Genomic DNA, 26,458 nt, shown 5'->3' on the forward strand with positions numbered 1-26,458 from the left:
ATGTCATGTTGATGTTTGGGAGGGTTTGAGTGACATGACAGTGATGGCCATGGCCTGTTTTGCAGGTGTGTGTGATGCACACCTTGCATGTCAGGGTCATCCGCTTCTCAGAGCAACAAGCTGGGGGTAGATCTCTCTCTGCGGCAGGGCCCTCCCTCTGGAACAGCCTTCCTGCCTGACTTGAACTTGAGGGGAACCATCTCCAGTTCTGGAAGCACCTCAAGACCTTCCTCTTTGCTTCTGCTTTCTCTCTGCCTCTCCCTTGCAGAATTCTTCACTGGAACTGCACTGGAGCTGCAACTGGGCCACTCTCACCGACCTCGCTCCCTGGCCCAGCCACTCTCCACTTGCACTGCCTCCCCTGGCAACCTCTGCACTGCGGTACTGTCTCTCTATCCCTACAGCCCTCCCTTCTGCACTTACCTTTGTAGTTGCCACCAGCCGACCTATGTATTTTTTTTTTGGGCTACTTCCCCTGTACTGGACTCCCCCCACCCTTCCCCTTGCACTTTTCCCATTCCCCCTACCCCTGCACTTGCACGATCTCAATGACACCTGGCCTAGTAGTACCGTTCTCTGTGTTCCCTTGTTCCCTCCTCCCTGCCTCATTGCGCCTTGGAATACTTGTGTATGGCCCATATCATGTCATATGTCATATGTGTGCCTTTTGGTCACACAGGATAGCTTGTGTTTAAGTAGCTAGGGATGCAGACGATGTGGCACTTCCATGGCAACTATCTCAGGGTGGTAGGGGTGTGACAGTTGACTGTCTCTTTGTCATCATCGATTGTCACCTGGTATGTGCCAGGCCTGTGTGCACTCCACAGGGGTGGGAGTTTAGGTGAAAAATGTGGCCACAAGCGGGGTCCGGGCTTCCTCGCCACGTGCCCTGTCCCCTCCCATGGGCAGCGCCTGTGCCTGTGGTTGGGGATGTGGGGGCACCACCATGTCCACCGGGAGGCCCTGCCGTGTTGCAACATTGTGCAGGACACATGCTGCCACAATGATCCTGCACACTACTGGTGGTGCATAGAGTAGTTGCCCACCAGAGCGGTCAAGGGAGCGGAAACGTGACTTGAGCACTCCGAATGTGCGCTCCACTATGCCCCTGGTTGCAATATGGGCGGCGTTGTATCTTACCTGGGGTGGTGTGGTGGGGTTCCGGATTGGCGTCATCATGTGGTTGCTCAGAGGGTAGGCACTGTCCCCTGGGGAGGTGATAATAGTTGAGATTATTAGGGTTTGGATATTTGTCTGTGTGTGACTTGCATGCATGTGCAAGGGCATTTGTACTGACCTAGGAGCCATGTGTCGCCATGCTGCCCAGCTTCCAGGGCCCGCCTCAGGGCGGACATTCTGTATATGAAACTGTCATGGGTGGAGCCAGGGTAGTTTGCATAGACAGAGGTGATGATTCCCTTTGCATCACATACCACCTGTACATTGATGGAATGCCAGTGTTTGCGGTTTCGGTAGATGTGCTCAATGGCCCTAGGTGGACGTAGGGCCACATGGGTGCAATCTATGGCACCGAGCACTTTGGGGAAGTGTGCCACCCTGAAAAAACTCCAGGACAACGGCCTGCCTTTCTGCGGGTTTTCTGGGCATGTATATGTGCCTGCGGACTGAGGGGCGCGCTGTCATAATTGCCAGTACCTGGTGTAGGCAGCGTGACTGCGTGGCCTGTGAGACCCCCCCCACTATGGCAGTGGTCCGCTGAAATGACCCAGTGGCCAAAAAATGCAGGACATTGAGCAGCTTCTCCAAGGGGCCCAATGCTTGGGAGCAAAGGGTGGGGGATGTGAGGTCATCTTCCCACTCCCTGACCAGGTCTAGGATGATATGGGGTGGAAAGCTATACCTGCCGTATACCTGGTCGTCAGGCATCCCAAAAAGGCTTGTCCGTGGTGCGAAAATGCGTGCCCTGGCTATTCTCCTCCTCCAGCGGTGTCCCACGATCAGTGCAGCGACAAATGGGGCATTCATCGTAGCTGTATATACGCGTTTGTTGTTTGTGCGCACTTTTATGCTGTGCGCGGGGACGGCTCCGCCTGCCTTCGTGTGGGCGGACGCGTTGACGCCTGTGCACGTCTTTTGCCGTGCGCGGGTTTCCCGTATTCGGATACGGTCCGAGTGTCATCGCGTGTGATCGGAGGGGAGTGAGCGTACACGCAATTGGCCTGGGTACGTGTGTTTCGGGGTGCGCGGGAAGTTCCACACGCGATTAGCCTGGGTACGTGTGTTCCAGGGTGCCGGGAACTTTCACACGCGATTGGTGGAAATCCACGTGTGTTCTGTCATCACGTGCAATGAGGGCAACACCTGCGCGCGTCACGTCACAGACGCGCTCACGCGCTAAGGGCCTTTGGTCCAATGAAATCGCATATGCGTGCTGCCGTGCATACGCGCATGGGCCCTTTCCTCGTATTACATGCGGACGTGCAGTTTTTCACGCGCGCTGAAATGCCCATGCATGTCTGTACGCGCACGTCACAGGGGTGCTTGCGCTTGAGGGGCCTTCTGTCCAATGAAAATGCGTATGCGTGCAGACGCGCTTACGCGCTAAGGGCCTTTCCTCGAATTACATGCTGACGTGCAGATTTTTCACGTGCCAAATCACTCCGTATCAAGCTGGCCACGCGTAAGCACACGGAAGACCACGCTCCTGCCCAGAAGGCCGAACTACTGCCCCCCAGAGCCCCGAGCACGCTCCCACCTGCCATCTGCTGCTGCCTGACTGCCTGCTGCCCACGTGCCCTGCCATTTGCTGCCTGCACATCAGCCAGGGGTGCTGTTGCTGTGACCACCCCTGCTGGAACCGAAGACTCCCGACTGGGATTCCATCGCTCCACAGCCCAGCCCCAGGACCCAGTTGCCCACCCACTCCTGCCTCTGGGGTTGTCATGTCGGGGCAAACACCATCTGGGACCACTGACAACCCCCGGCCAGAGAGGCAGAGGGGCACCAGCTTCAGTGCCACTGAAGTTGGTGTCCTGGTGGAGCAAGTCCTGGGGCAGTATGATGCCCTCTTCGGAAGTTCCCGCGCCAACAAGGAAGGACGGACTCGGATCTGGACTGACATCGTGACTGCCATCAACGCGGAGGGGGTGGCAGTCCGCGACTTACAACATGTCAAGAAGCGCTGGGAGGACTTCAGGTCCAGGACCCTGAACAAGGCCCGGCGAAGGCCCGGCGCCTCTTGAAGGCAGCGGATGCCAAGGGGCACCGGGGCCACTTGTCGGAAGAACAGATGAGGGTCCTGGAACGCATATCCCTAGCGCTCCACGTCCAGGTCCTTGAGAAGCAGACCCGTCTGGAGTCGAGCAGTGAGTGTACATGCATCCTGATTGTGAGCAGTGCGTGTGGTGATTATTTAGTAGTGTGCAGGTTGCACATCTGTTTGTATGGGGTCGAGTATGGGTGGGGGTGTACAGGGCCGTGGGGCTGACACATGCGAGGGCTGGAATGTGTGAGACATGGATGGTGCTTGTGTGTGTAGGCTTGCATGCCAAATGCAGTTGTGTGGGCACACATGTTTGGATGAATGTGTATGTAAGTAGACATGTCCGTGATGTCACGCATGTATGTTGTTTTTGGCTGCATGTATCAGCACTGTGTACATGTGCATGTGTGTGTATTTGACAAGGGTGCAACAGTGATGCAACATGGATGCATGTGACAGCGGTATGTGGAAGCCTGATTGGCAGATGTGACATGGATGCCCGTCTGAACACTGCAACACTAGGCAGAGGTGTACACATGCATGCAAGTGTGGTGGTGTGTGTATATGTGTGGTGCACTTCCTGTGTTGCATGTGATGTCTGGCTCACCTTTGGCTGCTCATGCTGTTGTATGTGTATGGATGGTGGTGGCAGTTGCGATATGGCTGTGGTATGGCTCATGTGTGCGAGTTGTAATGACATGTGTGTTGGGGATTGTTATGACATGTCTGAGGTTTGCCAATGCCACTCATGTACAACTGTCATGTGTGTATGTGTCCATTGTACAGTGCCCTGATGCCTGTGTTTTGTTTCTCCCTGTCTGCAGCGTCAACTGATGAAGAGGGCGGAGAAGGTGCTGTGGAACACAGCGGCGGGGATCCCACCGCCAGCCGGAGACGCAAGGCCCGGCTCCCCTCCCATGTTGTGATCTCGTCGGGGAGTGAGGAGTCCGGTGCCGCGTCCCAGGCCGCAGCTGCCGAGGGGAGGTCCAAGAGGCGGAGGTTGGAGTTGGACTCCTTGGCAGCAGAAGGGGCAGCTGGGACCCCACAGGGCCCAACAGGGGAAGATGGCACGGAGTCATCCAGGTTGGTGGGGGGTTTGGTGGAGGAGGAGGCCGTGCAAGCACCAGAGACGTGGTCTGGAGGTGGGGATCCCACTGGTGCTAGTGGTGCAGTGCAGGACCAGGGACAGGAGGCAGCACAGGCCGCTGCGGAGGTGCCTGTGTGCAATCCTGTCCCTGATCCTGTCCCTGCATCATCTTGCACCAGCAGGGATGCCTACGTCCAGACCCGTTTTCAGGCAGGGGATGAGCTCACGTCAACTGGCCTTCCTCTGCCTGCGGACGTGGCTATCCAGGTCCGGGTTGAGCCTGTCCTGGCTGGTGTGGCGTTGCGTCAACGGGCCATGCGAGGTGACCTGCAGTCTTTTCATGAAGAGACTGCACGTCATCTTGAATGGCTCGTTGACCACGTCAGCCTGCTGGGACAGGTCACCCAGGCCGGATTCCTCCGTCTGATGGGGCTTGCTACGACCCCCTCCTCAACTGGACCCCCTACGCGCCAGTCGTCCTCTGTGCCATCTTCCCACCCATCAGTCACCTGGGTGCCCTGTGGAGCTGCCTCTGACGGTGCGGCCAGGCTGGTGGAGGAGGCATCCCTGCCACAGTCGGGAGTCGGACGTCCAGCAGGGGTGGCAACATCCACGACTGCACCCCAGCGGGCGGAGGATGTGCAGGCAGCAGGAGGCAGTGCACTGGCAGAGGCACAGCAGCAGCAGCAACGTGGTGGGAGCCATGAAGGCTCGGGGCCTTCAACATCGGAGGGGCAGGCATCGGCCGGAGGGCAGGAGGACCCAGGACAGAGAGTGTCTTCCGTGTGGCAGTGGTTGGGCCACGCCATAGATGCGGAGCGGCAGCGGGCGGAAGAGGCACGGCTCACAATGGTCAGGGCGGAGAACTCCATGCGGAGGGCCCTGAGGCGGGCCGAGTGCCTCGAGGCAATCCGCAGGGGTTTGGAGGTGGAGACGTCGACAGCCCTGCGGACCCTCAGGGCCATGGAGGAGGACCGCCTCCGGGACATTGAGGAGGAGTTCGATGATGCCCTGGCCCGGGACATCCACAAGTGAGCCGTGAAACTAGCCCGCTGCCCTTGTACATAGTTATGTAGGTAGTGTTAGGTTTCATTTTTGTTTTGATTTTATTTGGACCTTTTGGACATTGGCCACATTTTTGTATATAGTTTATTTTATGAGTTAGTGTAGTTAAATAGGTTTCCTTTATTTTGTTGGGATAATGGACCCTGGCTTATTCCCATGTACATAGTTCACAGTTGGATTGTATTTTTTTTCACTTTTTAACCATGGAGCAATGGCTTTCTTTTTTTATTTCCCATTGGATTTTGTTTTGTGGACATTGGCCCTCATTACGACCCTGGCGGAATCCGCGGTGCTAAATGCACCGCGGAGCATGGCGGAAAGCCGCCGATAGCGCCATGGGGGTTGGCGGATTTACCACCCCATGCCGACCTTGGCGGAGCGGTAAATCCCCAATCCCCATTTTACCCTTCCCCATTCCCATTCTTGCCCCATAGGGTATAATGGGAGTGGGGAAGGAGTTAATTACGCCGCCGTAAAGTACGGCGGCGTAATTAACAACGAGGTCCCTTAGCGCCATGGTTTTCTCCGCCCGGTAAAACCAGGCGGAGAAAACCTCCATGGCGCTAGGGGAACTCGTAGTACGGCGGACGGGTCCGCCGCGATTACCGCTGGCGGAAACCCACTCCGCCAGGGTCCTAATGAGGGCCATTGACTTTGGACAACATTACTTTGGAATTTTATTTTTGGTTTTGCTTTTTTTCACGGACATGCTTCTTTTCATTTTTGTACATTCACATTTCTGTTCATTTTTTATTCTATTTATGTTTCCTTTAATACATATTTTTTTTGGTGAACTTCAATGTGTGGTATCTCATTGGTTTCATGCATTTCATGATATGTGTTTTGAGATTCACTGACACCCATTGGGTGTATGTCAGGGAAATGTGTTTGTTGCGGAACTTGCAATTGGTGTTCTGTGATGTAATTGCAAATTATGAGTGGGTGGATGCAATACTCGGGTGGGTGTTTTGCATTTGGAGGCTGACCATAGGGACCAGGGATCTAGATTGTGATGACATGTTGGCTGGGGAACATGAGGTGCACATGGGTGGGGGCCTGCTGGTAGGTGCCCCACAGTGCTGGGGTGTGGGGGTGGGGGTGGTGGGAGACATGAGTTGGACATGGGTGGGGGCCTGCTGGCAGGTGCCCCACAGTGCTGGGGGGTGGGGGTGGTGGGGAACATGAGTTGGACATGGGTGGGGGCCTGCTGGCAGGTGCCCCACAGTGCTGGGGGGTGGGGGTGCTGGGAGACATGAGTTGGACATGGGTGGGGGCCTGCTGGCAGGTGCCCCACAGTGCTGGGAGGTGGGGGTGGTGGGGAACATGAGTTGGACATGGGTGGGGGCCTGCTGGCAGGTGCCCCACAGTGCTGGGGGGTGGGGGTGCTGGTAGACATGGGTGGGGGCCTGGTGGTGGGTGCCCCTGCACTGCTGGAGAGTGGGGATGGTGGAAGACATGGGTGGGGCCTGGTGGAGGGTGCCCCACAGTGCTGGGGGGTGGGGGTGGTGGGGAACATGAGTTGGACATTGGTGGGGGCCTGCTGGTAGGTGCCCCACAGTGCTGGGGGGTGGGGGTGGTGAGGAACATGAGTTGGACATGGGTGGGGGCCTGCAGGCAGGTGCCCCACAGTGCTGGGGGGTGGGGGTGGTGGGAGACATGAGTTGGACATGGGTGGGGGCCTGGTGGAGGCTGCCCCTGCACTGCTGGGGGGTGGGGGTGGTGGGAGACATGGGTGGGGGCCTGGTGGAGGCTGCCCCTGGTGACTGGGGGGGTGGGGGTGCTGGGAGACATGGGTGGGGGCCTGGTGGAGGCTGCCCCTGCACTGCTGGGGGGTGGGGGTGGTGGGAGACATGGGTGGGGGCCTGCTGGCAGGTGCCCCACAGTGCTGGGGGGTGGGGGTGGTGGGGAACATGAGTTGGACATGGGTGGGGGCCTGCTGGCAGGTGCCCCACAGTGCTGGGGGGTGGGGGTGGTGGGAGACATGGGTGGGGGCCTGGTGGAGGCTGCCCCTGCACTGCTGGGGGGTGGGTGTGGTGGGAGACATGGGTGGGGGCCTGGTGGAGGCTGCCCCTGCACTGCTGGGGGGTGGGGGTGGTGGGAGACATGGGTGGGGGCCTGGTGGAGGCTGCCCCTGGTGACTGTGGGGGTGGGGGTGGTGGGAGACATGGGTGGGGGCCTGGTGTAGGCTGCCCCTGGTGGCTGGGGGGTGGGGGTGGTGTGAGACATGGGTGGGGGCCTGGTGGAGGCTGCCCCTGCACTGCTGGGGGGTGGGGGTGGTGGGAGACATGGGTGGGGGCCTGGTGGTGGGTGCCCCTGCACTGCTGGGGGTGGGGGTGGTGGGGAACATGAGTTGGACATGGGTGGGGGCCTGCTGGCAGGTGCCCCACAGTGCTGGGGGGTAGGGGTGGTGGGAGACATGGGTGGGGGCCTGGTGGAGGCTGCCCCTGCACTGCTGGGGGGTGGGGGTGGTGGGAGACATGGGTGGGGGCCTGGTGGAGGCTGCCTCTGGTGGCTGGGGGGGTGGGGGTGGTGGGAGACATGGGTGGGGGCCTGGTGGAGGCTGCCCCTGGTGGCTGGGGGGTGGGGTGCTGGGAGACATGGGTGGGGGCCTGGTGGAGGCTGCCCCTGGTGACTGGGGGGGTGGGGGTGGTGGGAGACATGGGTGGGGGCCTGGTGGAGGCTGCCCCTGGTGACTGGGGGGGTGAGGGTGGTGGGAGACATGGGTGGGGGCCTGGTGGAGGCTGCCCCTGGTGACTGGGGGGGGTGGGGGTCGTGGGAGACATGGGTGGGGGCCTGGTGGAGGCTGCCCCTGGTGGCTGGGGGGTGGGGGTGGTGGGAGACATGGGTGGGGGCCTGGTGGAGGCTTCCCCTGCACTGCCGGGGGGTGGGGGGGTGGGAGACATGGGTGGGGGCCTAGTGAAGGCTGCCCCTGGTGACTGGGGGGGGTGGGGGTGGTGGGAGACATGGGTGGGGGCCTGGTGGAGGCTGCCCCTGGTGACTGGGGGGGTGGGGGTGGTGGGAGACATGGGTGGGGGCCTGGTGGAGGCTGCCCCTGCACTGCTGGAGTGTGGGGGTGCTGGGAGACATGGGTGGGGGCCTGGTGGTGGGTGCCCCACAGTGCTGGGGGGGTGGGGGTGGTGGGAGACATGGGTGGGGGCCTGGTGGAGGCTGCCCCTGGTGGCTGGGGGGTGGGGGTGCTGGGAGACATGTGTGGGGGCCTGGTGGAGGCTGCCCCTGCACTGCTGGGGGGTGGAGGTGGTGGGAGACATGGGTGGGGGCCTGCTGGCAGGTGCCCCACAGTGCTGGGGGGTGGGGGTGGTGGGGAACATAAGTTGGACATGGGTGGGGGCCTGCTGGCAGGTGCCCCACAGTGCTGGGGGGTGGGGGTGGTGGGAGACATGGGTGGGGGCCTGGTGGAGGCTGCCCCTGCACTGCTGGGGGATCGGGGTGGTGGGAGACATGGGTGGGGGCCTGGTGGAGGCTTCCCCTGCACTGCTGGGGGGTGGGGGTGGTGGGAGACATGGGTGGGGGCCTGGTGGAGGCTGCCCCTGGTGACTGTGGGGGTGGGGGTGGTGTGAGACATGGGTGGGGGCCTGGTGGAGGCTGCCCCTGCACTGCTGGGGGGTGGGGGTGGTGGGAGACATGGGTGGGGGCCTGGTGGTGGGTGCCCCTGCACTGGTGGGGGGTGGGGGTGGTGGGGAACATGAGTTGGACATGGGTGGGGGCCTGCTGGCAGGTGCCCCACAGTGCTGGGGGTGGGGGTGGTGGGAGACATGGGTGGGGGCCTGGTGGAGGCTGCCCCTGCACTGCTGGGGGGTGGGGGTGGTGGGAGACATGGGTGGGGGCCTGGTGGCGGCTGCCTCTGGTGGCTGGGGGGGTGGGGGTGGTGGGAGACATGGGTGGGGGCCTGGTGGAGGCTGCCCCTCGTGGCTGGGGGGTGGGGGTGCTGGGAGACATGGGTGGGGGCCTGGTGGAGGCTGCCCCTGGTGACTGGGAGGGTGGGGGTGCTGGGAGACATGGGTGGGGGCCTGGTGGAGGCTGCCCCTGGTGACTGGGGGGGTGAGGGTGGTGGAGACATGGGTGGGGGCCTGGTGGAGGCTGCCCCTGGTGACTGGGGGGGTGGGGGTGGTGGGAGACATGGGTGGGGGCCTGGTGGAGGCTGCCCCTGGTGGCTGCGGGGTGGGGGTGGTGGGAGACATGGGTGGGGGCCTGGTGGAGGCTGCCCCTGCACTGCTGGGGGGTGGGGTGGTGGGAGACATGGGTGGGGGCCTGGTGAAGGCTGCCCCTGGTGACTGGGGGTGTGGGGGTGGTGGGAGACATGGGTGGGGGCCTGGTGGAGGCTGCCCCTGGTGACTGGGGGGGTGGGGGTGGTGGTAGACATGGGTGGGGGCCTAGTGGAGGCTGCCCCTGCACTGCTGGGGGGGTGGGGGTGCTGGGAGACATGGGTGGGGGCCTGGTGGTGGGTGCCCCACAGTGCTGGGGGGGTGGGGGTGGTGGGAGACATGGGTGGGGGCCTGGTGAAGGCTGCCCCTGGTGGCTTGGGGTGGGGGTGCTGGGAGACATGGGTGGGGGCCTGGTGGAGGCTGCCCCTGCACTGCTGGGGGGTGGGGGGGTGGGAGACATGGGTGGGGGCCTGCTGGCAGGTGCCCCACAGTGCTGGGGGGTGGGGGTGCTGGGGAACATGAGTTGGACATGGGTGGGGGCCTGCTGGCAGGTGCCCCACAGTGCTGGGGGGTGGGGGTGGTGGGAGACATGGGTGGGGGCCTGGTGGAGGCTGCCCCTGCACTGCTGGGGGGTGGGGGTGGTGGGAGACATGGGTGGGGGCCTGGTTTTGGGTGCCCCTGCACTGCTGGGGGGTGGGGGTGCTGGGAGACATGGGTGGGTGCCTGGTTTTGGGTGCCCCTGCACTGCTGGGCGGTGGGGGTGCTGGGAGACATGGGTGGGGGCCTGGTGGAGGCTGCCCCTGGTGACTGGGGGGGTGGGGGTGGTGGGAGACATGGGTGGGGGCCTGGTGGAGGCTGCCCCTGGTGGCTGGGGGGTGGGGGTGGTGGGAGACATGGGTGGGGGCCTGGTGGAGGCTGCCCCTGGTGACTGGGGGAATGGGGGTGGTGGGAGACATGGGTGGGGGCCTGGTGGAGGCTGCCCCTGGTGACTGGGGGGGTGGGGTGGTGGGAGACATGGGTGGGGGCCTGGTGGAGGCTGCCCCTGGTGGCTGGGGGGTGGGGGTGGTGTGAGACATGGGTGGGGGCCTGGTGGAGGCTGCCCCTGCACTGCTGGGGGGTGGGGGTGGTGGGAGACATGGGTGGGGGCCTGGTGGTGGGTGCCCCTGCACTGCTGGGGGGTGGGGGTGGTGGGGAACATGAGTTGGACATGGGTGGGGGCCTGCTGGCAGGTGCCCCACAGTGCTGGGGGCTGGGGGTGGTGGGGAACATGAGTTGAGCATGGGTGGGGCCTGCTGGCAGGTGCCCCACAGTGCTGGGGGGTGGGGGTGGTGGGGAACATGAGTTGGACATGGGTGGGGGCCTGCTAGCAGGTGCCCCACAGTTTAGGGGGGTGGGGGTGGTGGGAGACATGGGTGGGGGCCTGGTGGAGGCTGCCCCTGCACTGCTGGGGGGTGGGGGTGGTGGGTGACATGGGTGGGGGCCTGGTTGTGGGTGCCCCTGCACTGCTGGGGGGTGGGGGTTGTGGGGAACATGAGTTGGACATGGGTGGGGGCCTGCTGGCAGGTGCCCCACAGTGCTGGGGGGTGGGGGTGCTGGGAGACATGGGTGGGGGCCTGGTGGAGGCTGCCCCTGCACTGCTGGGGGGTGGGGGTGGTGGGAGACATGGGTGGGGGCCTGGTGGTGGGTGCCCCTGCACTGCTGTCTGGTGGGGGTGGTGGGGAACATGAGTTGGACATGGGTGGGGGCCTGCTGGTAGGTGCCCCACAGTGCTGGGGGGTGGGGGTGGTGGGGAACATGAGTTGGACATGGGTGGGGGCATGCTGGCAGGTGCCCCACAGTGCTGGGGGGTGGGGGTGCTGGGAGACATGAGTTGGACATGGGTGGGGGCCGGGTGGAGGCTGCCCCTACACTGCTGGGGGGTGGGGGTGCTGGGAGACATGGGTGGGGCCTGGTGGTGGGTGCCCCTGGTGGCTAGGGGGTGGGGGTGGTGGGAGACATGGGTGGGGGCCTGGTGGTGGGTGCCCCTGCACTGCTGGGGGGTGGTGGTGCTGGCAGACATGGGTGGGGGCCTGGTGGAGGGTGCCCCTGGTGACTGGGGATGCAGGGGGACATGCGTTGGTGGGCAGTAGTGCAAGTTGACATGTGGGTTGGCTGGGGGTCATGGCCATGGTGGATGGTGTGCCTGCAGGACATGTGCAGGGTAGGCCCCTGTGGTGTGAGCCACCTGCAGGGGCCGTGGAGGGTGTAGAGGGAACACCTGGGAGGACCCACACGTGCAATTCACGTGTGGTGCTCCCCGCGCACCCCTGTAATACACGTACCCTGATGGAATTGCGTGTGGAACTTCCCGAGCACCCCTGAAATACACGTGCCCTGCTGATGTCGCGTGTGAAACTTCCCCCGCGCCCCAAAATACACGTACCATGATGAAATCGCGTGTGGAATTTCCCGCGCACTCCTGAAATACACGTACCCTGCTGAAATTGCGTGTGGAACTTCCCGCGCACCCCTGAAATACACGTGCCCTGCTGATGTCGCGTGTGAAACTTCCCCCGCACCCCAAAATACACATACCATGATGAAATCGCGTGTGGAATTTCCCGCGCACCCCTGAAATACACGTACCCTGCTGAAATCGTGTGTGGCACTTCCTGCGCACCCCTGAGATACGCGTACCCTGCTCGCACGGGCCCAATCGCGTGTGGAAATTCCCACGCACCCCTGAAATACGCGTACCCTGCTCGCACGGGGCCAATCGCGTGAGGTACTTTCCGCGCACCCCAGTGATACACGTAGCCCGCTTGCCGTGCTGGTACAGGGTTAGCGCAGACCTTTGCACTGGATTGGGTATATTGATGGCTTTTCCCTGCGCGAGAGGCGTTCTTGGGGGCGTAACTGGCGCTGCTGCAGGGTCGCTGCGCCACTGTGCGCCACGGCTGGTTTTGGTGGCTGGAATCCATGAATACGCTGTGCGCAGAAATGGATTTTAGCGCACGTGGCTGGCGCAGGGATTCGCACGCGCACACTGTGCGCCAGCCGCATGCGCCACTTGTGCGCTGAATTCTATGAATTACCCCCTAAAAGTAGTATGTACTGTTTGTGTACTCTGCTTTGTCCGAGGAGTTGTTGCAAGTTCTTGAATCGTGATGTAATAAAACTGATTTCATTTGTTTAGCAATGAATAATTGACTTTGGGTAGGAGTTCCTTAACGGTGTAGTTTGGCAGTGGAGCGTGGGGTGTGGTGGGAGTGGCGCGTGCGGTGGGGGGGGCGCATTCCTAGTGTTTCAACCTGGGCACCAAATGGACTAGAAACTGCGCTGCTTCACCTGTGCAGACTGTAGAAAAAGGCAGCCTTCCGCTGATGACTGGCTGGGCTGGGGCCTCGGCTGCTGCTTATGCTTCCTCCCTGGACTTGAAGCCCACCGGCCGGAGAAGGCCAGAGCCTTAACTAACATCACTCTTCATCTTCCAAAGAGTCGAGGAGGGATAAAGCTTGGAGGCCCAGGGCAGGAACATTGGGTGTGTGTTTTCTTGGTTTTTCTATAGATGTATGTATTTGTGTAAGGGTCTGGCGCTTGGGTGAGGGCTGTGCGGCTTGAGCTGCACGTCCAGGTAGAGCTTCTTTTGCAAGCATGAGAGAAGGCCAGCAGGTATTTCTAAACTCAGCGCATGGAGATGCTGGTTGGTGCTACTCTCAAAGGGATCCCTGCTGTAGCAGCCCCTGCCCCGGAGCGGATCTTAGAGGATCCCATGTCTGCAGCTTTGGCCCGGACTGTGCTCTGGCAAGACAAGTGTCACGGGGCGCAGATCCATCTCCCTCCAGCCTCATTTCTCCCGTGAAAAGTCCATAACTGCTGGCTCGGCCTGGCCAGTGCTTACTCCTTTACAATTTGAGCCCTGCCAAGCATTTGTCTTGGAATACCAAACAGCCACCCGCTCCATGGCGAGGAACTGGCAGGCTCAAGGGGAATCCTCCTCCCCTCGGGGCTACTGGCACAATACATACATTAAATAGCTGTACCGAAATATGCTAAAGGGGAAGGAGCTGTGATAAGGAGGGGGTTGTCTCTTTGAGCTCAATTCATGGAATTATCTGGTCGGAAAATAGGGTACTTGCGCGCACAACTGCGCGCAAATCTGCCTTCATCGATTCATGGAATGGAAGGCGCAGTACTGTTCCCAGACTTGCGTTCGAACTGGCTCAGCACGTCTGTACGAGCCGTCGAGGGCCTTGTGCAAGACTCCAAGCAGAGCAACAAAAATCGGAAAGAACTTGCAAAAAAGTGGGTGTTCCGAGGGACGGCCTGCAGGCTGTCCCTTGCACGCCCACAATTGCGCGAGACGTATTGATGGATTCAATCGTGCAACGTATTGGCTGGGAAATGGCCACGCAAGACCTTCCTGCAATCCGCCACCCGAAGGCAGGCGTAAGTACACTTGTGCGTAGGATTCGCAGCACACAGGTGGGGTTGCATGTCGGATTTTGGGCTGCATCTACTCAATCGGGCTGTGATGTAACTTAGGGGTGCGCATTTACAGCGTAGCATGGTGCAGGAACGTTTTACAAGGTTTCGCACACAGATTTCCACAGTTATTGACGAGTTACGATTTTTTATACGCATGTTGATGGGGTGCTGGATACAGTAACGGGGTACCCAGCGCAGGGTCCCTGAGTCGCAGGCCTGCTTACAGGGACCCCACGCACTGTTTGAAGGGTGCGTGTATTCGCGCCCAGGGGAGCGTGCAAAGGTGGCTGTTATGGCTGTTCATGCTTTGCATGTGGGCGTGTCTGGGGCGTTCCGGGCACCACTTGCAAATACAGTTACTTTGCGCTGTAAATTCCATCAATACGCGGTGCGCACATTTTTCTATCTGCGCGCAGGCTGAGCAGTGTCCTCGGTGCGTGGCCCTTGCAGGATTTCTGTGCACATTTCCATGAATCGAGCCCTTTGTCTTGAGTTTTTCATCCCCAGGCAGCCATTGATACTTATTGGGCCTGGGGTACATGTGAAGGAGGGGTGTGGGATGTACCTTATATTAAATACTCAGGCTCCCTCAAGGCCAGCGCCGGCCTTAGTGGCCTCAGAGCCCTGAGAAACAAAGCTCAAACAGAGCTCCGAGAAAGACTTGGGGCCTGAGGTACAAAATTCTAAGTGCTGTTCAAAGTGACTTTGCACTTAGTGCAGTGCAAAGAGTACTTTTCCAGTGCAAAGTGATTTACAGAAGAGTGCAAACTTTGCATCACTCTGTGAATCAGGGTGTTTGTTGGCAGTGCAAAGTCACGTTGCACCAAGTAAACATTTCTGTAACTCAGGCCCTTCTGGTGGTGACCATTGTGCAGCATGGCGGCAGCCTGCGTGTGCGCATTCCGGTGTCTAGAAAGGCGCAGCACGGTGTCCTTACTAACAATATGCGGCCGCTATCATCCAGGACAGGAGCAGGTGGATGTGTCCCAATTCTGGAGGTAACCAATAGGAACACATCTTTAAAAGGCTGCACGTCTGTCATGTTCGTTTCAGACACACAACACACATTTACAGCGTGAATGTGGTCCATATGAAAGAGTGCCACTAACACACCTATTAGAGCAGCAAAAGTGCAATGTTACCTTGTGCAAATACATATTGGGGCAATGCACTCTGGATTCTAGACAATTTCTGCCCCGTTGCAAATGCTGCACAAAACTGCCCCGAGCCGGTGCAAAGTTTCTATTGTACCGTGGATACACACCTGGGCCAGAGTATAAGTATTGCAACACATCCATTTCTATATATGTCAGCTGAGCATGGGTGCTGTGAGGGGGCACAGGAACCTTGTGTCACAGGACATATGCCCGCAACCTGCTGTAGACCCTTACTTGCCGACAGGGGTGTTGCTAGGTCTGGAAAAGAACTGGGGCTTTGCGAATGTCAGGACTGGCGGGATTCGGGGCTAGCTATAGCCTTTTGGTTATAGTCCCTGAGCTTCTACCCGGGGCTACAACCAAAACATCCGGGGCTGAAGCACCCTCAGCCCCTCCATAGAGACGCCTCTGCTTGCAGAGAAAAACCTACTTGCTTTAGCCTCTACAAGAGAAGTGAATGGAGCTGGCATGAGCGTGAAACTTGCTAATCGCACACGTCATTTAGGCTCCTCCCCCGACACGCTAGAATTGTGCATGTTTGCTGAGCATATTTCATTCAGGGCTCATATATTTGTGTGAGTACTTTCACATGGCTTGTGTACTTTTCAAGTTCTCTTTATAAAACCGAGTCCTTCTGATGAACAAACGGGGGGTGAGAAGAGTAAGGATGAGATGGCAAGTGTCATGAAAGCACCCGTCTCCTGTCTGGATTTTCTTTTCCTTGGAATATTTCATTATATATTGTTGGGTTTAAAAAGTGGGCACCTTTTATACTTTGCCAGCATAGTTATTGGAAATTCTCTGCTCACAGGTTATTTTTCCAGTCTTCATTGCTTGTTATGAAAGGCACTTACCGATGTGTCTTGTGCACTTTCTTCTAAAGGGAAAGGTCATTCAAACGTAATGAGTACATTTCACTTTAAGATGTATGTTCACTTGCTGTGCATATGTTCATGGGTGGCAGCTTTTGATTTTTGCTCCGGGGCAGAGAGTCCGACACTGAGTGATGCGAGGGAGCTGTACCCATCCCCAGGTCGCAACAGCACATTTTACAGCACATTTTGCAGTGGGAATAGAAACAAATCATAGGATTGAAACTCTCTGACCTATCCAGTGGCGACACAATATGCTCCAGAATCAATTGTGGAGTTAGAAAGAAGGATTTCTGAGGATATCTACCCACCAACCTCACAAATCCTTTTAAACAAAAGATAGCACTGAAATTATCAGGTTTACTCGTGCGCCACAACATATCCCTGCTGCGTCTAAGCGCTGTAATAATAAGTGTTATGTTAATAAGAAACCGACCCGCCACAGCCAACACATGACCAAATGCTGTTGTGTGCACATTGCAGTATATACAGCTGGTATGGTAGGTCAGCTGGGTTAAGTGCTCACTGCTGGGCTCTATGTGTGTTCTGTCCGTCATACGTTTGAAACCTAGCAAGGTCTACTCAAACATACATGCAGCTGGCCATATAGCTCAGACATGTATGGTTAATAGCATATGAGGTCAGTGACATATAGAAGTTCAATGGCGTGATGCCAGATGAACCATGCATGTATTCCCTTTCAGCAGCGTACAGAAGTGCAATGCTGCGTATAGCAGTGCAATGCTGCGTATAGGAGTGCAATGCCGTGGTGCCAGCCTCTTACTCTGCCTGATGATGAACCATGCATGTATTCCCTTTCAGTGGCATATAGGAGTGCAATTCTGCGTATAGGAGTGAAATGCTGTGCGTAGGAGTGCAATGCTGTGTATAGGAGTGCAATGTTGTGTATAGGAGTGCAATGTTGTGATTTCAGCCTCTTGCTCTGCCTGATGATAAACCATGTATGTATTCCCTTTCAGCAGCGTACAGAGGTGCAATGCTGCGTATAGCAGTGCAATGCTGCGTATAGGAGTGCAATGCCGTGGTGCCAGCCTCTTACTCTGCCTGATGATGAACCCTGCATGTATTCCCTTTCAGTGGCATATAGGAGTGCAATTCTGCGTATAGGAGTGCAATGCTGTGCGTAGGAGTGCAATGCTGTGTTTTCAGCCTCTTGCTCTGCCTGATGATAAACCATGCATGTATTCCCTTTCAGTTTGTGTATGAACAATGTGATTGATCATATTGCCTCTACAAACTTTACCGTACTATTTTCTTGACGTCATTGTTTTTTCAAAATTCCCTACCAAATCCAAGAGAATTACAGATAGTCAATATTTACTGTCACTTTTGCTGCACGCGGCTTTGCCTGTTTTTCGTTGGGTGCATGTTGCATTAGCTTAAGTGTAATTGTGCACCCTGACCAGGCGTTGCTGTTTTCTTCTATGCTAGGTTTCTGCATCCTGTTGCACAGGACTGGGAGCAGGACGGCCGGAGCACACCAACCCCCAGCAGGAGCAACTTGTATTGCCTTGTCCGGAACCTCGTGATGACCGTAACTGCAGGCAAGCCAAGGTAAGTGCAAATACTTACATTCACAGTAATTTGGTAATAAAGGGGGCCTGTAAACTCTGATATCCATATTTTTATCTGTTCTTCTATGAAATGTATATCACTTTACAGTGATATCGTAGCCATATTTTTCTTAGTTTACTGAGAAAAAACAATGCTATGTGATACCACTTCCTGTTTTGTCAAGGGGTGAAAGGTTGTGCACCAAAACTGCCTGTGATAACACTTGGCGAGGGGTCAAATGACATCACTTCCTCTGATGTCATCAGAGCTCAAGGGTTGTGTGATGTCACTTCTGCTATCCCTGGCATTTTGGTAAAATGACGTCCCTGAGCTCATCCCTTATTCGACTCTGCATAGCGGGGTCAGTGATATTGTCAACATCTGCTTCAAGCTCCATAATTTTCACCTTGCTTTCGGTCAATTCTGCTCTAATCGTTTTTAATATACCACTCTCCTTAGAAATAGACTCCCCTCTAATGACACACTTGAAGGCCCCCACAGCTTGGTCTCCGACCCGAATGAGCCTTCATTCTACTTAAAGAAATTGGTAATACTATCCAATACTATCCAAGATGCCTGCCCGGAAAACGTAATCCGATAATCCCTCCCTTTTATGGATCATTGTGCACGCCCCCTTGCATATGATGGGCATGAATCGAAGGACTGATTGGTGGGCATTAAGTGGTCTCTTGGAGAAAAGCCACTCCTACATGACGCATGGACAAGTACTGTAAAACCCTCCTAGCCTTCGACGGGATATTAAACCCTCTGATGTTCCAGGTCATAACCATTACCCCACTTTCCATATTGGTTCCTATCCATGTGTGGCATTTTTCCTAACCATATTATTCCAATCCTTCCACCTTCAGCCTGGACTAGGCATGTTATAAACCCCAATGAGAAAGAAATAAGAATCTCTCTTCTCCTCCCTTGGGGACGTGAACGGAAACTTATCCTGAATTTTTCAGATGACCCAAAGACAATTGAGCGGGGCCATTCGGAGGGCAGGTTAGGATATGAGGCCTTGGGAAATTCTGATAGTTAAGGGTTCCTGAGAGAAGTCCCACAGGAGAAGATTGGGAAAAACATGTCAGAGGATCCCTGCAAGTTAACATCTAAACTTACGTTTATCTATCCATCTTCCCCTAATCACCACAACCGTGAAACGGGAAAGGATTTCCTTTAAGGAACAACAAAAAGGGAGAGGGTATCCTTTCAGAATCAACTCCCTTCTTGACCCCTACAAACAAAGCTATTCTTGTAAAGGGTATGGGCATTTAAGAAAACATTGTCCACGAATGGAAGATAGTCCTTCTTACTGTAGATCATAGAAGGCAGGGGAAAGAAAGAATTTGAATAGTGGGAGAGGAATCTCATACATCTAGAATTGTAGAGGTTTCCTCAAAGGGAGAACCATGCGAGAAGGAAAATCAGAAACCGGGAGAAATATTTGTATTTACAGGGAGAAGAATCCTTATCAAATACCTGCTGTTTTGGACAGAAGGATTCTGTGGGCTCAATTAGATATTGAGAGTAAGAGATGTGCATTATGAGCTGAGTTGCTTCCCCAGAAATGGAGGGAGAATAAAAAGGAGGTAAGCTGTATTCATGGTCATGTGGAAACCTACCCACAGGTTGAAATACCAATCTCCATTCTGGGTAAAGAATTTCAGCTGGCAGTGGCTGTAGTCCCCAACTTGCCAATTCTGCTGGAATCAGCGAGGGGTAGCGCAGGGTGAGGACCCACGTCTGGGCCTACCCGTCCCACTAAGGGTGACTTAAGCTAAACAAAAGATATGATGGCTGGACGGTTTGGAACTAATCAAAACCACAGGTATTGCTCTAGTCAACCCTCCAAGCCATTGATCTTCAGCCTGCGAAGCCATTACAGAAGGGGAAAGACCATATGCAAATCAGGCTTGGTCCCACCCCAAAAGGGGCAGTCCAGTCTGAACTGCTAGATCACATGATTCTGCAGGAGACCACAAGCAAATCCAGACATGTTTAGGCCTCATTGGGCGTCGTCAGTAAGGAGTAGCTTCAGACTCTAGACCCAGCAGGCCCGGGACCCACATCTGGGCATACCCGTCCCACTCGGGGTGAGTATAGCAAAACAAGATGTGATGGCTGGAAGGTTTGGAATGAATCATAACCACGGGCAAAGCTCTGGGCAACCCTCCAGACCATCGTTTTTCAGCCTGCCAAGCCATTACAGAAGGGGAAAGACCATATGCAATTCAGGCTTGGTCCCACCCCTAAAAGGAGCAGTCCAGCCCGAATTTCTAGGTCACATCCCTTCTGCACGAGACCACTAGCATCCCCAAACATGTTTCGCCCTTGTTGGGGCTCATCAGTGAGGAGTATCTTGGGTCTCTAGGCCCAGCAGGCACGGGACCCACATCTGGGCATACTCGTCCCACTCGGGGTGACAAAGCAAAAACAAAGAGGTGATGGCTGGAAGGTTTAGACTGAATCTTAACCACTGGCATTGCTCTGGGCAACCCTCCAGACCATCGTTCTTCACCTGCCAAGCCATTACAGATGGGGAAAGACCATATGCAAATCAGGCTTGGTCCCACATGTTGGCATATGCGCAGTGGGTGCCTGAAGGTATATCTTTCTCCTGCCCATGCAGGAACAGGTACTTTATTTCTGGGCTGGCCACATTCACATTTCTATAATGCAGACACACTTTGCTTATTTTAGCCGCATGAGTCCACACGCAGCCTGTAAAAAGCCTTGTGAGTCGGGCCCTGGGTTCTCACGGCAGGCAGCGGGCTGTGTGATGAATTACGAGGGTTTAAGCATCACTGTAGAGGCTGCTTGCCAGGAGACCCCTGCTGAGGGGAGCACGGAAAGCAGAACGCAGCACTCCCTCAAATGTCATTATTTTCATGAGCTGTGATGAATGTTTGGCTTCTGGCTGTGCCTGTGTGATCGTGGGCCTGGAGTTAGTGCAGACGCCTGCCAGTGTGTTAAATCTTCCAAAATAATGCGGTGTTCGCCATTTAACCCATTACGTTCTGAAAAGAGAGAGTCCACTGATTCAATGAGTTCTCTTGCTGTAAATGTGTAGGAGTCTCCTTCAGTCACGCCCACTTTTTTACCACTACCTCCCCAACCTCCGAACATTTTACCCAGATGGCTTCATGCTAACACAAACATAAAACCGTATTCACTTGACTCAGGGCCCGATTCATGGAAAAGCATGCATTTATCCTGCCCGCCGAGAAAGATCCTGCGCAAGCTGGCGCGCAGAAGTTACGCTGCGCACTCTGGGTATTCATGGAATCCCTCACGCAAATGAACCGTATTTGCAAGTCATGGCTGGAACGCCCCCGACATGCCCCAATGCAAAGCCAAAACAGCCAGAAACAGCTACATTTGCGTGCTCCCGAGAGGCACATACATGCACCCTGTAAGCAGCGCGTGGGGTCCCCTGCCAGCAGGGCTGCACCTCGGGGACCATTCGCAGTGTCCCCCGCAACTGTTGCTGACACCCCGACAACTTGCGTAAGAGTTATCGTAACTCGGTTATCACTTAGGAAAATGTACGTGCGAACCCTCGTAAACCGTACCTACACCCTGCGATGCTGTGTACGCTCAGCTCTAACTACGATCGGGAACCCGTCTGCGTGCACGCACCCCGTAATTCGACATGTGAACTCCCCTCCAAAGTTGCAAATCCTCAGTGGAAGTCTGAATGCCTGATTCCGGGTGGCGGAGAGATCGAGGGGGTCGCACGGTCACATCCATGAATGCGCTTTGTGATGCGCACTTGTAGGCGTGCCATGGACTGCCTGCGTGCCGTCCCTCGTAACGCCCACTTTTTGGCATGTTGTTCCCCATTTTCTTTGTTCCTCCCACAAATCCGCCCCTTGTGTAGGCCTCGTCCACACCCTGCATGGTCTCTCATGCAAGGCACTCGGCCACTCGCAGAGACGCACAGAGAATGCTGGTAATCGACACAAGTCAGCAAAATATCCCGCGCAGTCGATTCCATGCATTAGCGGATGGGATTCCTCATGACTTTTGTCGCAAATAATTCAGTGAAATGGGCCCATAATGTATAAACACAAACTGCTAAGCGCCTGTGCAAGCTATGACCTAGCACTTTGAAGTGTCGTGAAGAGGACACATCAGAGCTTTATAAATCAGCAAACATTAATGCATTATTGCATAATTAAAGCAGTATCAAGACCTGGGAGGGCCCAGCTGGGGTAGAAGTGTGCACCAGACTGTGAAGCGATTTGCCTCGCCCATTAGCGCTACACCAGAGACCATTGGCCTCATTACGAGGTTGGCGGAAACCCGCCACCACATAACACAGTTTCCGCCACCTGAGATCCCGGTGAACTGTATGGGAGTGGGAAGATGGAAGCACTGGCACTGTCGCTAACTGTGCCAGTGCTTCTGTGAAACCTGTGACTTCCGGGGCCAATGCGCCCAGTCGGTCAGACCTGCCGGCCGCTGAGGTCCCGGCAGGTACAGTGGGAGTCTGCCGGTCTGGGAATGGGTGCCGGTACGTTGCTACGGAACCCTCAATTCCGGACTGGCAGACTTGTAATGAGGCCCCATATCGCATGCACCTGGTGTCTAATTAATTATGGAAGTAATTCATGCAAAATATGGACTCCAGATGAAGCCTTTTGGGGAAAGCACTGACACAGACCCAGTTCCTGGCAAAGAGGATGGAGAACATTGTTGAAAATGATGTTTTTGGCTTTGACTTTCAATCCCAGATTTCACGCCAGGGAACATCGTGTCCCCCACATTCTCAAACAATAAGCAGCTGAAGTGGCAAAAGGTCTCTCTGATCGAATGGAAGGTTTGGGGGTTTCATCCTCTTCCTGTTGCACGTTAGCCTGAGTGGGAATGACAGAGGGTGGCAGTGGGCAACTTCATATGGGGTACGGCCCCAGCTTGCAGAATGTACTAGCAATACTCAAGTGAGAGCAGGCCTGAGAGTCATACTAGCAATGCTCAAGTGAGAGCAGGCCTGAGAGTCATACTAGCAATACTCAAGTGAGAGCAGGCCTGAGAGTCATACTAGCAATACTCAAGTGAGAGCAGGCCTGAGAGTCATACTAGCAATACTCAAGTGAGAGCAGGCCTGAGAGTCATACTAGCAATACTCAAGTGAGAGCAGGCCTGAGAGTCATACTAGCAATACTCAAGTGAGAGCAGGCCTGAGAGTCATATTAGCAATACTCAAGTGAGAGCAGGCCTGAGAGTCGTGTTGCGCTTCTAGAAAAAAAGCGCAACATTTGTCATTTTTAAATGTGCCACAAACTTTGTGAATTGGCTTTAAAAAGGCACAACACACAGCATATCAGCCATCTGCAACTCATTACACTTAGAGCACGCTTCACTGAATTGTTTGCACAGTTCAAAGTGACTTTGCACTGCGGATACAAACTCTGATTCCTGGAACTGTGCACAGTGTATTTTTGCAGTGTAGTCTTTCCTACCCCTCTCATACATCTTTCCCCACTCTGCTAATCACCCCACGGCTGCTGTGACCGGTGGCATGTTCCTCATGAATCTCATTGGATCCCAGGCCCTGATCCCGGTCAATACCAGCACCTCTCCACCACTGCACTGCCGGCCCTGCTTGGTAGCTCCACATAACACCCACGAGCCGCTTTTGCCAGCACTTAGCCTGAGTTTCTCCTCATGGCTCCCCCCCTCAGCACTTCCCTGTTGGGCCCTCCTCCAGCACTTGTCCCTTCCACTCCCCCTCACTTCCCCCTCCCCTGCACTTCTCTTCAGTTCACTTGCACGGCCGAATGCCACAAGGTCTTCTAGGACCGTGACTGTATATCACCGTTTTTGCCATTTTCATTATTCACCAGTTCCCTTCCCATGAAGCCCTGTGGCGCTGTGAAACACAATTCTGTTGTATAAAGCACCTTACAAATCCTCAATAAGATAAAATATAGGGCGATGACTCTGGTGAAGGCAGATACATGATACTTGCCTAGGGGCGGATACACGATACTTGCCTAGGGGCGGATACACAATACTTGCTCAGGGGCGGATACACAATACTTGCCTAGGGGCGGATACATGATACTTGCTCAGGGGCGGATACACGATACTTGCTCAGGGGCGGATACACGATACTTGCTCAGGGGCGGATACACGATACTTGCCTATGGGCGGATACATGATACTTGCCTAGGGGCAGATACACAATACTTGCTCAGGGGTGGATACATGATACTTGCCTAGTGGCGGATACACAATACTTGCCTAGGGGTGGAAACTGGGTGTCAGGCATCTGCATTTCTTCATTTCGATTTTGTACACACAGCTCAGGAAAGATGTTCACAAACTGGTTGTGGACGTAGTTGAGCAAACAGCTGTGCCCACAGGAATGTCAACACACATGCTTTTGTAAAAGAGGACGAGATATCCACTGACGGGCCCATAGGCCAGCGCTCACCCTCTAGTACTTGTAAAACAAGATAGCTGCACCATGTGAGGACAGGGGGTGCAGGATTCACTTACTCCAACACGACTCTATAATGAGGACTCAGTAGTTTGGCAAAGGGAAGTCTGTTTAATGACAAGTACATCAAACAGGGAAACAATTGGAAATCAGCATCCTTGCGATGGCCTGTCTCGCTCCGACTTCCACAAACTTCATTTGAACAGTGATTTTTATACACAAAACTCGTCATCATTGACGTCTAACTCTACAAAACTCGTCATGCAATATAATTGGTCAGGAAAGGTAACTTAAGTATAGATGCTATATTTGTATACGGTAACAGAGCATGCGGATTGGATAACTCTTATCGGGTGGGCGTCTATGTCCAACCCTCCACATCATGCGTGATAGACGACATGACAACTACGAAGTCCCATTGGTTCTACTATCTATAGGACCCTAGATAACTTGGTCTATTGTGATTGGGCAGGTTACACCCTTAGACGTAAATCTCCACTTTTAATTAGCAGCATGCAGAATGGACACCCAGGTGCCTCGTGCCCTAGGATTCACCCTGCCTCCTTTCTATCAAACAGTATCTTTGTGCTATGTGTCAATTAGTTGGCGGGTTATGGCCTCGAAACTGTAGCCTTTTATCAGGAAAGGTTATGGCATCCTTGGTTTCTGGGTGACATCAGACGTTAGTACCTCCTTGTGCTCAGCTGGTCACGTGTCTCTTCACCATGAATGTGCTTCAGTTTCCAGCTTTTAGTGTGTTTAATTCTACTTAGGCCTCGCCACCTGCCTGGGCCTCCCTTATCTTGACCTTCACGGGGCAGGCTGGTATGCTCTGAAGTTTCGTTTCTTGTTAACTGACATTCTCCTCCCCTTCTCTGGTTGACCTTGATTTACCCGGCATGAGCTGCTCCATGCTGAGTTTTGATTCCGCTCTTCCCTTCTGGCTTTAGCTGGAATACGAATCTCGGCCCTGATGGCCCCATGCAGCCTGAGTTTAGTTCTGCTTTACAAAATGGAGTCGCACTTGTATAATGCACCTTATTGAGTTCGATATGTGGTTGGCGCTTGCCGCTCTATTCTTCTACTAAGCATTGCAAGCAGTATCGTTTCTTAGCTTCTTGCGTTTCAAGCCTATTTACACTCATTAACTGGTTGGTTGCTTCCATCTTGACTCACAGCAACGTTTCCTTACGTTTTAACATTGTCTCTTTCCTGTGTCCATTACATCTATTTTCATAGTTACTTGCACTGGCGTGCTATCTTCGATAGCCCATTTCATTCATTTGCGAGTCTGTCCAGCCCTTGTGTTATTTCCACTGGCCTTCCATTAAGGCTCTTTGGGTTTCTTCATGGATCGTCTGTAGGTACTGTTCATTTCGTCTCAGTTGCTGGTATGACTCTCTAAGAGGGTAATGTGCAGCCCATGGTTGTCTGGTTATGGGTGCTTCAACAGGTACGACTCTTCTGATGTACACTGGGCAGAGTCCCAACGCAACTCTTTGTTGGTTCATTTGCTCCTCATACGTCACATACCTTGGCGAGTACGCTCCTGGCACCTCGTAATGGGGGGCAGGGGTGCAGGCCATGTCTCGGACCTCCTCTACACTTTATTAAGGGCAGTTAAGCAAATGCCCCCTGCTCTGAAGCATGCATTTTGTTTTCGCTCTTGACTAATTATCACCGTTTTCTGGCCCTACATGGAAGCCGTTTGCGGGATGGGTGCCCATGGATGGATGGGTGGCACGCCCCTCTATGGAAGCCGTTTGTGGGATGGGTGCCCATCGATGGCTGGGTGGCGCGCCCCTCTATGGAAGCCGTTTGTGGGATGGGTGCCCATGGATGGATGGGTGGCGCGCCCCTTTATGGAAGCCGTGCCGTTTGTGGGATGGGTGCCAATGGATGACTGAGTGGCATGCCCCTCTATGGAAGCCGTTTGTGGGATGGGTGCCCATGGATGGTGGGGTGGCATGCCCCTCTATGGAAGCCATTTGTGGGATGGGTGTCCATGGATGAATGGGTGGCACGTCCCTCTATGGACGCCGTTTGTATTTGGGTGTCCATGGATGGCTGGGTGGCATGCCCCTATGTGGACGACATTTGTGGGTGGGTGCCCATGGATGGCGTGGTGGCACGCCCCTCTATGGAAGCCGTTTGTGGGACGGGTGCCCATGGATGGCTGAGTGGCACGCCCCTTTATGGACGCCGTTTGTTGGATGGGTGCCCATGGATGGCTGGGCGGCACGCCCCTTTATGGAAGCCGTTTGTGGGATGGGTGCCCATGGATGGCTGGGTGGCGCGCCCCTCTATGGAAGCCGTTTGTGGGATGGGTGCCCATGGATGGCTGGGTGGCGCGTCCCTCTGTGGACGCCGTTCTCTCTGGACGCCGTTTGTGGGA

General features: G+C 55.5%; 1 protein-coding gene across 4 annotated transcripts in view; it reads left to right on the top strand.

The window, feature by feature from the left end:
* Positions 1 to 26,458, top strand: part of LOC138504626 (aminopeptidase N-like) — a 554,696-nt gene that overhangs the window by 39,704 nt on the left and 488,534 nt on the right. For all 4 annotated transcript variants that reach the window (XR_011279874.1, XM_069625220.1, XM_069625223.1 and 1 more), the window contains exon 2: positions 17,487 to 17,609. Coding sequence is in view for 2 of the 4 variants with exons in the window: in XM_069625223.1 (XP_069481324.1) it covers positions 17,584 to 17,609 (26 nt within the window). In the remaining 2 variants the exon portion in view is untranslated. The remainder of the gene's footprint in view (positions 1 to 17,486; positions 17,610 to 26,458) is intronic.

This window comes from Ambystoma mexicanum, chromosome 11 (genome assembly GCF_040938575.1).
Source record: "Ambystoma mexicanum isolate Mex_15411 chromosome 11, UKY_AmexF1_1, whole genome shotgun sequence".
In the NCBI taxonomy this organism is placed as follows: Eukaryota; Metazoa; Chordata; class Amphibia; order Caudata; family Ambystomatidae; genus Ambystoma; species Ambystoma mexicanum.